Consider the following 12245-nt stretch of genomic DNA (forward strand, 5'->3'; position numbering starts at 1 on the left):
TTGGATTCACGGGACATTCACAAGTGTGACAAATGAGCGTATGATTGGAGGCGGGGTGTTAGAACATGCCGTGGTACTTATAAAATTATACAGAGAACAAGAATATAGGTTCATAGTGCCTTGACAGTAGAGTTGCAGGTAGATAGGATAGTGAAGATAGTGAAGTATTGAGTACAGGAGTTGAAAGGTCATGTTGCAGCTGTAAAGGACGTTGGTTAGAACACTTTTGGAATATTGTGTGCAATTTTGATCTTCCTATCGAATGATTTTGAGACACTTGAAAGGGTATAGGGTGTTGCCAGTGTTGGAAGATTTGAGCAATAGTGAGAGGCTAAATAGGTTGGGGCTGTCATCACTGGAACATCTGAGGCTAAGGGATGACCTTATAAGGGTTTATAAGATCATGAGGGGCATGGATAGGACAAATAGACAATGTATTTTGCTGGGCTGGGGGGGGGGGGGGGGGTTCAAAACTAGAGGGCATGGGTTTAGATTGAGAGGGGATAGATATAAAATGGACATAAGGGGCAACCTTTTCACGCAGAGTGTGGTGCTTGTGTGGAATCAGCTACCAGAGAGAGTGGTGGAGGCAGGTACAATTGTAGCTTTTCAAAGACATTTAGATGGGTGTATGAATAGGAAGGGTTTAGAAGGATATGGGCCAAGTGCTGGAAAATGGGAGTAGTTTAGGTTTGGATATCTGGTCGGTATGGATGGCATTGGACAAAAGTGTTTTTTTTTTCCATGCTATACATCTCTATGACTTCATGACTCTATGTCCAAGGGAGTGACTATATGACAAAAGTGGGACTCTATTTGAAACCGTTAATTGCATGATTTGGCAAATGGCTGTTTGCATGAGTCGGGAAAACTGCATACTCGTCCTTTTGGGAGGGTATCAGGATGGGGTAGAGCATAGAACATTATAGGCCCTTCAACCCCCCTTCGTTGTGCTGACCTGTGAAAGAAATGGTAAAGCTCATCTAAACTATGCTATTCCATTATCATCCATATGCTTATCCAATCTTGCAGCTTGTCCTTATCTCACTGAATGAAGCTGTGAAGACATACTCAGTGATAAGTTTGTTTCCCCTCCTGAAATGTGACTCACAACTTGTTTATTTTTAGGGAGGGAGACTGTTTTTATAACTTTTAATCATCTTCCCCAATCAGCAGCATTTCGGCATAAAGTATATGTTTGAGTGGAACTTTCTGAATCATCAGAGCTGGAAATAGATACAAGTCGAACAGATTCATTCGGGTTTGATTGTGGGCAAAACTGTTGAGCAGAAATCAAAGTGCCACGCAACTGTCAGATGTTTTATTCAGTTAATATTTAATAGAAGTCAGTGATTGAATACGTGGTCACTTTATATTCACTTCACTATGTAGCTGCACACTGTTATAACGATTAAAACATGGTTGGAACTCAAACGTGACTACAACTAAACCATACAAAGAGGCCACGTCGAAATATCTCGTTATTGTATGCATCACACTTCACTGGCGTATTGAGGAACCTCATCGATAAATCAGTCAAACAATGCAATCACAAAATGCTTCATCAAATTAAGAAACCTCTCCTCCCGTCAGTGCCATCTGGCTTGTTCCAAAACCTGAGGTGATGAGGTTCTGTATGGTCTGGGAGATGATGGTTTGGTGATGGGGGGTGGGGTCATGGTCGAGGGGGCAGTAGGAAGAGGTGTCCTCGAGTTGGCGTTTGGCTTCAGCGGTGTAGAGGTCAGTGCGCCAGACTACCACTGTGCCCCCTTTATCCGTTGGGGAGGTTGGGATTGGAGCAGAGGGATTGGAGGGCTGCGCGTTGTGAGGGTGAGAGGTTGGAGTGGGGGAGGGGGGTAGACAGGTTGAGGCGGTTAATGTTCCGGCGGCAGGTGGAAATGAAGAGGTCAAAGGCAGGTAATAGGCCAGCGCGGGGTGTCCAGGTGGATGCAGTGTGTTGGAGTTGGGCGAAGGGGTCCTAGGAAGGTGGGCGGGAGTCCTGATTGTGAAAGTAAGCTCGGAGGCGGAGGCGGCGGAAGAAGTGTTCAACTTCACGGCGTGTATTAATTTCATTGATGCGTGGATGAAGGGGGATGAAGGGGAGTCCTTTGCTGAGGACTGATCATTCGTCCTCAGTGAGGGGGAGGTCTGGAGGGATGGTGAAAACTCGGCAGGGCTGGAAGCTGGGATCTGGTGTGGGTGTGGAGCTGGGAGTCGAGGCGGAACCTGAAACTGGAGTGTTCCAAAACCTGCCGATTCGTCTGAATTCAGTTCTCTCTTTAACACTGACAATGGGCCAAGGACAGGGAGTGTACTTGAGAATAAGAATGACAACTTTTAATTAAGACTTTCCTTGACTAAAGCCAGTGTTGTTTAGTGATTACAGGGGTGACAGTGGATCTGGACTTGTGAGTGAAGACATGAGCAACAGATTTTGGATAACATCAAATTTATAGGTATGATCAGCACTACCCTGTTTCTGAGATCAGCTTTAATGCCTAATCTGGTTTCCTTTCATTGAACATGCTCTCGGTTTGATCGAAGCAGCCATTGTACAACTCGAGCACCCACTGCTGAGATCACTTTGGCCTGGTGTTGACATCACCAGCCCTTTCGAAAGGCTGATATCCAGGCCACCATTCCTGCCTCGCTGAATTCTTCTCATTTCGGTGAGAATGAAACAAAATAGTGTTGACACTGGAAATCCGAAAGAAAAATAGAATTTGCTGGAGAAACATGACGGATATAGCATCATCTGTGAAGCTAAGAAAGAGTTAACGTTTCGAGTCCAGTGTCCTTTCTTCAGTAATGTGATGCTTTTATTTTCGTTGCACCATCCTCCGCTGTTTTTCACGAGCTTTCTCCTTCGTACTATCGCAAACTTTACCAAGTGGCCCTAAAATGTATTCCTCCTTTCCTTTGTCTGCCCATGAAAGTTAAACTCCACCGACAACAAAGTTTTCAAACAGTAAACCTCATGAAGCACACTGTCTGTAGTTTTGGTAACTGTGGGATTTGCAACCGCTCAAACAACTAACAATGTCAGATACAGTAAAGAATCTGTTTTGTGATTTGGACTGGGGAAAATCATTGACAAGGACATCCGGGGGAGAAAAAAAATTCACTGAATAGGTGAAAAAAAAATCTGCAGTTGCTGGATATCTGAAACAGAAACAAAATGACTGGAGGAACTCATCAGCTCTGGCAGCATTGATGAAGAGAAGAAGTGATAACATTTTAGGTCGCTTCTTCAGAACTGTTTTCAGAAGGAAAATGTTTCACATCTGCTGAAAATCGAGTGCTAGGAGGAAGGGAATAAATAATACGTGGAGATGGAGCCCAGAGAGACAGAACTGCCCTTCAGCAGACAAAGGAATGGGGTCATGGTCACAACGTAAGTGTCTTGGAAAATGTTTGCTCAGTGTGTGTTTCATTTCTAAAATAGAAAGGAGTGGATTTTTCAGATGGGCAGAGTAGTCGCAGATGGCAATGAGCCATGACAAGTGTGAGTTGATGCATTTTGGATGAAGAAACAAGATGATGGATTATTTTTCAATGGCGGGATGCTGGTAGCTTACAGGAACAGATGTATCTTGAGGTAATTATTCACAGATCCCTGAAGTCAGCAAAGCAGGCGAATAGGACAGTTAAGAAGGCATATGGGGAACTTGGTTTCATCAGTCATGGCATAGAATATAAAATCAAGGAGGTAATGTTGGACAAACCTGGCTTTCATCAGGCGATAACGGGAGTACTGTGTGCAGTTCTGGTCACCTCACTACAGGAAGGATGTGATAATACTGAAGGGGGCACAGATGAGATCCACTGCGATGTTGCCCTGTATTGAGAAATTGAGCTGTAACGCAGGACTAGATAGGCTTACATTGTTTTCTTTAGAGCAGAGAAGACTGCAAGGAGACATTATTGAGAGGTGTAAGATTATTAAAGGTATGTTCAAAATCCTCTTTGTTGAAAGATCAATCACGAGACGGCGTAGCTTTAAGATAAGAGGCAGACGATTCAGAGGAGATTTGAGAAATAAGTTTTTTTTAACACAGCTGGTGCTGGGATTTTGGAATGGTCTGCCTGGGAAGGTAGTGGAGGCTAGAAACCCTATAACCTTTAAAAAAAAGAATGAGCACTTCAAATATCATAACATTGAAGGACATGGGACTGGTGCAGGAAATTGGCATGAACGCACTTTTGTTGGTATTTATGTCAATACAGACTCAATGGGCCGAAAAACTCTTTCTGCAGTTTATGCATCTCCAAATCTATGAAGACATGTTTGAGTGATGGATGCAATGGAGTCGTTTGAGTGAAGTGCAGCTACGTCAAGGCTTCACCTGGAGCATTCTTCTGGGCGTTGGAAATGAGTAGGGAGGAAATCATTATACAGGTATTACAATGTCTCAGATTGAATGGCAAAGTACCACGGAAGTGTGAGGGAGCGTTGGGAGTGGAGGAAGACAGAGCAAAGCTGTCCTGGAGGTAACAGTACCTGTAGGAAGCTCACAAGTGAGGTGAGGGTAGAAGTGGGTGAGTAGAAGAGCATAAATGGTGACAAATGATCCTTTGGGCGTGTCTGATGCTGGGCCAGCATGTTAGGACAATGGAGGCACTATTAGCTTTGTCAGAGAGACAGCAGGGGCGAGGGAAGAATTGCCGGATGTGGAGTGAACATGGCTGGCTCTGTCTACCAATTGGTGGCGAATACTTGCTTGGGGAAATGACGAGACTATGCATTTCAGACTATGATTGGTCCTGTGTCTCTCGCAGAAATGTGTTGTCACCCTGTGGAGAGGTGTCTGTTCCAGGACAGCAGAATAATTCGCGCCAGTGTTATTTTTTAATGAGGCTAAAGAAGCATGGTGGAGTCAGGCTCGGAGAGAACTGAGGGGCGTTAGGTTTTGCTTTCAGTTCGATTTTTGAGTAAGCTAACTCCTGGAGTAAATAGGCAGAACTCTCTCTTGCTGCTGCTAGTGAAAACTTAGAACGTCTTTGCTCTCAGAAATAAAGAGGTGGACTTTCTTTTCCTAGTAGTTTTTTTTTCAATTGCTTTGGAGAAAGTCAGCAGCTGGGAATAAAAAATGTTTGGCTAAGTTGCCTTGCCAAGTGTGCCTTTGGAGGACGGTGCTTATATTACAACACTTGTTGATTAGTGGTTAAATCATATAATATCTTGTTAACTATTTTAATAAAGCTAAAGTTATGCCCATTCTGCTTTCCAGTTGTATTTTAACTGTGATGTTGGAATAAAGTGTGTTTTGCTTAAAGCATTCTGGATTTATTCAATCCGTTTACATTTCGAACATGTTGCCTTAACCACTATCCTTTTCAATAAATAAAGAAGTTTGAGTCTAGGCTACCTTCTTAATGTATTTTGTTCACTTTGGCGGGTGCAGCGTGTCTGGTCTGGTACATAACAAGGAAGAAGTTTGAAATATTGAAGGCCTCCTTGTAGAAGATAGCATCGTTTAACTGGTGAAACGGCGACAGAGAAACTGGAAGAATGCAATGGGGGCAGGGTGTAAGGTGTACAGTTAAGGTGACTGTGCAATCTGTAGGAGAGTCGTGTATATCAGTGACCAGCCTATACCCAGTAATGAAAATGGAGATGTTGAGGATGTGGTGGAAGAAATCAGGGATAAACGAGGTGAAGGTGAGAGCAGATGAAAACTGCAAACAAAATTCATCATTATTTTTGCAGTAGAGGGAAATAGCACCAATGATGTCATCGGTGTACCTGTGAAAGAGTTGTGGGAGGGACCTGAATAGGAATGGAGCAGAGTATGTTCCCAACAAACAGACAGTCATAATTTGGGGCCGTGCGGTTTCCCATGGTCATACCTTTGATCCGAAAAATGTGAGAGGAGTTAATGGCAAAGGTGTTCAAAGTGTAGTGGAGTTTGGCCAGGCAGAGGAAGTTAGTAATGGATGGGGATGGTTCAGGATCTATCTCAGCCTGTCTTCTTTCACATCCTGTCATTGGATCTTTGTAGATCTTTCACCTCAATCCTGCTCATTTTCGTTTCTTTTCCATTTGGCGAAGAAAGAAGGAGATTCACCCGACCTGTACGAGGCCTTGATTTCCTCATTTCATTGGTAGTTGTTACTCTTCTGCTACTAATAATGGACTTTTATGAAGTGAAACTGCAGCTTAACTGCCAATCTCTACTTCGAACTGACAAAGCATGGTTTTAATGTATCCAGGCCATGTCCAAAATATGTATATTGATTATAAAATTAAACAGACAACTTGGATTTCTCATTATCACTGACATGTTTATTCCTAAGTGTTTACAGAATATATCCGAGGTCACTTTGTCACACGGCTCACTTTCATCAATAAACTCCGTATTTCTTATTTAATGTTCACTCGGCTCTGTTTCAGTGAGTGTACATGATATTGTCCGACACACTGTATCAATGTAAATGGTGTTCTTCAAGCACTTAATCTATTACAGGCAATCTGACCTCTTGTTAACGGAATAGTGTAAAATTGACCTTCCATTATAAAAGTCGCTAGGATTTAATATTTTACCACGATGTAGATAATAATTTCCAGTTTTCCATCCTTAACATATGAAATGCAAATTTTCCACGTTCTCCAGAAAACACTAAATCATTACCTAATGGTTAAGGATTCTATTAACTCAGAATGTGTGGAATTTGATCACTCATTTGTTTTTGATTTCCTGAGTGATAATTGTACCTAAGATCCTTAATGTTATTATCCACTGTTTTTCTATCTGAGAGGTCATTATGAAATTGTCAATTGCGTCAATTATTAATAATAGTACACAGAAATATTAAAGCTGTTCAATCACGATTATGAAAATGTTCTTATACATCAGAAAAGATATCAGTTAGTGATTGAATAATGCATTATTCTCTGTGTGACCAGCAGGACACAGCACGATGGTTAGCCATATGGCCTCACCGCATCAGGTACTCAGTTTTAGTTCCATCCGCGGGCGACTACCTGTATGGGGTTTGCACATTCTACCTGGGTTTCCTTCAGGTTTCTGCCCCCAGTCGACAATGTGCATGTTAGGTGAATTGATAATATTAAATTGCCCATACTGTCCATGAATGTTGCAGGGTAGATGGATTTTCCATGGGAAATGCAAGGCGACAGAGAAAGGGTCTGGGTAGAGGGGTGAGTGGGAAGCTCTTCTGAAGATTGTGGACTGAATGGCATGTTTCAACTCTGCAGGGATTCTATGATTCTCTGTCCCTGGAGTACTTTCATGAAAGACGCTAGGCATGTTAACTTCTCTGTAAAATAGGAAACCCTTTGAATTTAAGTCTGTCATTTATATGATAAAATGAAAAAATAAATACGAACCGTGATTAACTGCGTGTGGAATAGTATCGGTTAGATGGGCTTCTGATTGGGTTCATAGATCGGCACAACATTGAGGGCTGAAGGGCCTGGACTGCACTGTAATGTTCTACTTTCTACGTTCATTGGTTTCAGGCATATTTTAAGTTCCATCCATCCTGAATGGTGCGTTTCGAATGTTTATTTCTCAAGCAACACACATTACATAGTGTCTAGTTAAGACTGACTTGTTATCTTTATTTCAGATTATGTAAATAAAAATTGTTGATGCATACACAAACGTAGAATAGAGACACCTCTTCGATTGTCACGGGATAAAACAGCTTGATGGTCTTTGGAATAATGATCTTTGAAGCATTCTAGTCTGTAGAAGAGACAATCCCCCAAAGGTTTGCAAAGCTCATGGAAATATCCTCACATTCGGATGTTAATTGTCACCAAATCTCATGCTATTGATTTTGGGATTGTAATTTGTTAGGCAATGTAACGGCCACGTCATTTTCACGGAACATCTCCTGCTAGGCAGTTGCAACGTTTCTTTCTGTGGTGCAGTCAGAGCAAATGACACTAAACATTCTTTTTGTTTGTTTATGGTACAGGAATATTTCATAAAACGTGTTGCACGATCGCAGTACCTATTTGCATAGTCAATCAATGCATAAATATCAATTGAACACAAACTAGCGAGAAAAGACAAATCTTTTGTTTTCAATATCTAAAGTCGACTAGGGATACTCAATGAGATATTGGTGAATGTTTTTTTCATTCCTTATTTGAGCAAGTTACCCATTTGAGTCAGTGGACTTCGGAACATGTTAATTAATTGATCCCTGAATTTACTCTGAGTCACGGCATAAATAAAAGTGTTTATACAACAGCTCAAAAGCTGAAGCATATTTGCACATTCACGAAAAATGAATTTGGGGTCGGTGAAACCATTGACTTGTTTGTCAGTTGTAAATTGTTCATACATAAAGTGTACAATGTATGTCAGCCACAACAGGATGAAACTGCCAGAGATGGCAAAAAGTAAAACGATGGACTTTCTCCTGCTCTCCATCTCGGGATCACTTTTGTTGCATTCTTTTTTGTGGATCATGAGTCTTTTTCGGGCTCTACTGGCTGCAAGAATATGCCTGACAGTGAAAGCATTGAACAGAAGTATTAGAAGAAATGGGAGACATGGAGTTAAAATACGGTCAGACCAATCAAATACTCTCCATTCAACTGAAGTATAGCGTATACCTTTTAATCGGCAATACCATGGGGTGCTACCAATTGTGTAGATAGGTTCATGAATAAAATACCAGGGGACATTTTTTAAACAACTCAGGACACAGACTATTACTATTACCAAAGTTGCTGTTTTTTCGGTGAAATATTTTATCATTAGCTTATGATAACATATGGCTACAAATCGGTCAAAGCTGAAAGTGACTGTTAGCCACACAGAACTGTCTCTGGAGACATAAATCAATGTAGTGCTCACACTACACACGGGAGTAATGGACAGAAAACTCCCTGGAAAATAGATACCAGGAATGCGGTTTAATATCACAGCAGTGATAATGACCAGAAGATCTGTAATTGCCATAGATACCAGATACCGCGTGATACGTTTTGAAAGACCACACATTCCTCTGTAGAGGATCACAACTGCTACAACATTAACTGTGAAAGTAAAGAGACAAACAGTTGAGAATAGATTTCACGATGAAGTATTATATGCGATCTGTATTACATAAAGTTTCTACAAATCATACAGAGCCTCATTCACTGGGCTAAAAAAAAAACAAATTCTTACACTGATGTTTGATAGCTTTCAGTTGCAGCATTAGGAAATATAGAAATAACTAAGGTGAAACTTAACGGACTGAATACAACAGAGAAATGAAAATCATATTTAAACTCATGTAGACAAGAAAATGCATGATAATATGAAAACTTCAAACGATTTAGAAACCATTAATAAATTCATCATGGATTCAATAAATCACTGATTATTCCCCACACAGTGTAAGATATGTCCCAAAACATGAATTTCAATATATCAGAAAAAAAAGCACTGACAGATGTAGGCATAAATCTGAATGATACAGTTTCTAAAGACATTTGTTAGCAAATGAATTTAGAATCTTCATAATAAGCAGATTGATTAGCATACAAGCTAACACATTCTCTATCCAGCATTAATATAATGTACGCACAATATTAGAAATGGAAATGTGTTGCTGGAAAAGCGCAGCAGGTCAGGCAGCATCTAGGGAACAGGAGAATCGATGTTTCGGGCATTAGCCCTTCTTCAGGAAACCAGATACCACGTGATACGTTTTGAAAGTTTCCTGAAGAAGGGCTAATGCCCGAAACGTCGATTCTCCTGTTCCCTAGATGCTGCCTGACCTGCTGCGCTTTTCCAGCAACACATTTCCATCTCTGATCTCCAGCATCTGCAGACCTCACTTTCTCCACAATATTAGAAATGGCTACCCTCTGCAAGGGTAACTAATCAATAAGTCACTTTAGCCTGTTCTACACCTTCAAACAAAGTCAACAAAAAGAGGAAATGCAGTAGTTGAATACGAAATATAAACTGCAAGGCCCTTCTCTAACCATAGAGAATCCTAACTTCAAACTATGCCGGTGTATGGTTATGGTTCGAGAAGGCTGTCCTGAACATTACTTTGAATGTATCAAAACGAAGTGGAATCCAATGCTTCAAGGTAGCCGCTCACTAAGGTTTCCTCCAAAGCAATTAAGAAAGAGTAGTAGATGGTACTCTAGCCAACAACAAAGAAAATCTACAGCCCAGGAACAGGCCCTTCGGCCCTCCAAGCCTGAGCCGATCCGAATGAACTGTCTAAACTTGTCGGTCAATTCATAAGCATTTGTATCCCTCTGCTCCCCACCTACTCATGCATCTGTCCACACACATCTTAAATGAATCTACCGTGCCTGCTTCTACCACCTCTGCTGGCAAGTATTCCAAACGCCCACCACCCTCTGTGGGAAGTACTTACCGCGTGTATCCCCCTTAAACTTTGCACCTCTCAGCTTGAAATCATGACCTCTCGTTATTGAATCCTTCACCCTGGGAAAAAGCTCGTTTCTATTCACCCTGTCTATACCCTTCATGATTTTGTAAACCTCAATCAGGTCCCCCCTCAATCTCCTTTTTTCTAGTGAAAATTAACCTAACCTACACAATCTCTCCTCATAGCTAGCACCTTCCATAGCAGGCAACATCCTCGTAAACCCTTTCGTTCATGATTTATTTTCAATATACAACTTAAAAATAATGCAGGATGACATCCCAAAGTTAATAGAAATCAACATGTTATGCTACCGAATTCTGTCAACTATTTGAAACATCTTGATTATTTATCTTTTCAAACTATGGCGTTCAGAACCTGCAGAAATCTCACAGATGGGGACAAACCAACAAATCATGCAAGCCTCACATTACATCAAAATTTCTGTTGTATAAGCTATGGTACTTTACCTGGGATCGCAATAGCTGCAAGTGCTGTGTAAAAAATAGCATATGTGAGACCTCTTGGCTGAGCATGCATTGTTGTGTCACAGATGGTGATGTCTCTTAGTCATTCTGCATGCAATCTGTTTTATTTGATTCAAAAATCCATAATTGTTTTTGATGTTAACCCACTAGGGTCACAATTAGATGGCTTCACAATTAGTTAAAGACATTGAACAAATCGATTCAATTATATTATCATTACTGTGAAGTGAAGTTACTGGACAAACAACTTAACAGTCTATTTTCACATGAAGTTGCTATTGATCAAAATTATTTTCTAAGTAGCCCATTGATTTGGCCATTCAAATCTTCACCAAGCCTGATGCACTCTGTTGTAAGAACTGTAAGGAGGGTCTGTACAGTGGAAGTTCTTCGCCTAATTATTTTTTAATGCTAATTGCATTTCGAAAATCGAATCTGCATATGCCATATTGGTTGATGAATTTCATCTTGAATGTTCAGTCAACTTCGTTTTTTTCCAACCAGAAATGTTTCTGTAAACGAAATATTGCAACGATTTCTCCATATTGAACATTACAAATTGCATCTATTGAATTTATTATTCAATGAATCACCTGAAATATGGTATAGGTGCATTGAACACAATAACGTCCAATTGACTATGCACATCTAAAAAGCAATATCCTGAAGTTTATTGATAAACGTTACGGAAAAGAAATGTCGTTAATCTCAATAAAATAAAAGGAAACTGAGCTTGGGTAGGTCAGCTTGCTGGACACCCTAATTGCTGAACGTCACCCCAACAGCATAGGTTCAATTATTGCACCAACTGTGGTTACCACAAATGACATTCCATCTGAGCTCTCACTTAGCTTGAACTGTAGCGACTTTCAGTTTAAGCCACTATTTGTAGATTCCTGTGAATACGAAAGCAGCCCTACGTTTTGCTAGGGCAAAAGTGAATTTAGCATTTTTAATGTCTTTGCTTGATTCACTGGCACTATCACTGAGACTATATGTCAGCGATATGCATGCCTGGCGCTGTAGTAGAAATGTGCATGCTGGAAACATTCAACACGTCCAGCAACAACCATGAAAGAAAGGAAAATGCCACTTCAAGTCGAAAGTCTTTTAAGAGCAGAGGACATTCAATACGCTGTATTTCTTAGTTGAGCAGATATGTTGCCCAGATAGATGGGGAGATCAGTCCATAGACAGTTCGGTGAACATATACATAGCTGGATAGATGTATGAATGGATGGATTTGAAATAGAGGACTGTGTTCACGCTCATGCTCTGCAACACTCTTATCACAATTGTGAGGACACTTTTGAACAGCCATCAACCATTGTGTTAATTCAACATCAAAATAGACATCGAAGACTAAATAATGAACATATA

General features: G+C 40.8%; 1 protein-coding gene across 1 annotated transcript; it reads right to left on the bottom strand.

Moving 5' to 3' along the window:
- Positions 1 to 8117: 8117 nt before the first annotated feature.
- On the bottom strand, positions 8118 to 10917 carry LOC148143478 (putative G protein-coupled receptor 139). The gene is made up of 2 exons (XM_087975202.1): positions 10848 to 10917; positions 8118 to 9019 (listed from the first exon to the last, which is right to left on the bottom strand). Exons 1-2 carry the CDS (start codon positions 10915 to 10917, stop codon positions 8118 to 8120), a joined length of 972 nt encoding a protein of 323 aa, XP_087831328.1.
- Between the last annotated feature and the right edge of the window lie 1328 nt (positions 10918 to 12245).

This window comes from Chiloscyllium plagiosum, unplaced genomic scaffold (genome assembly GCF_037043375.1).
Source record: "Chiloscyllium plagiosum isolate Xiang-an unplaced genomic scaffold, Cpla_swu_hap1 HiC_scaffold_27, whole genome shotgun sequence".
Classification (NCBI taxonomy): Eukaryota; Metazoa; Chordata; class Chondrichthyes; order Orectolobiformes; family Hemiscylliidae; genus Chiloscyllium; species Chiloscyllium plagiosum.

Bases quoted from the DNA above. Each gene is read 5' to 3' on its own strand.
- LOC148143478 (XM_087975202.1), bottom strand. From the start codon at position 10,917: ATGCATGCTCAGCCAAGAGGTCTCACATATGCTATTTTTTACACAGCA. The intron at 9,020-10,847 runs GTAAAGTACCAT...TTACTTTCACAG, and splicing joins TGCAGCTATTGCGATCCCAG to TTAATGTTGTAGCAGTTGTG.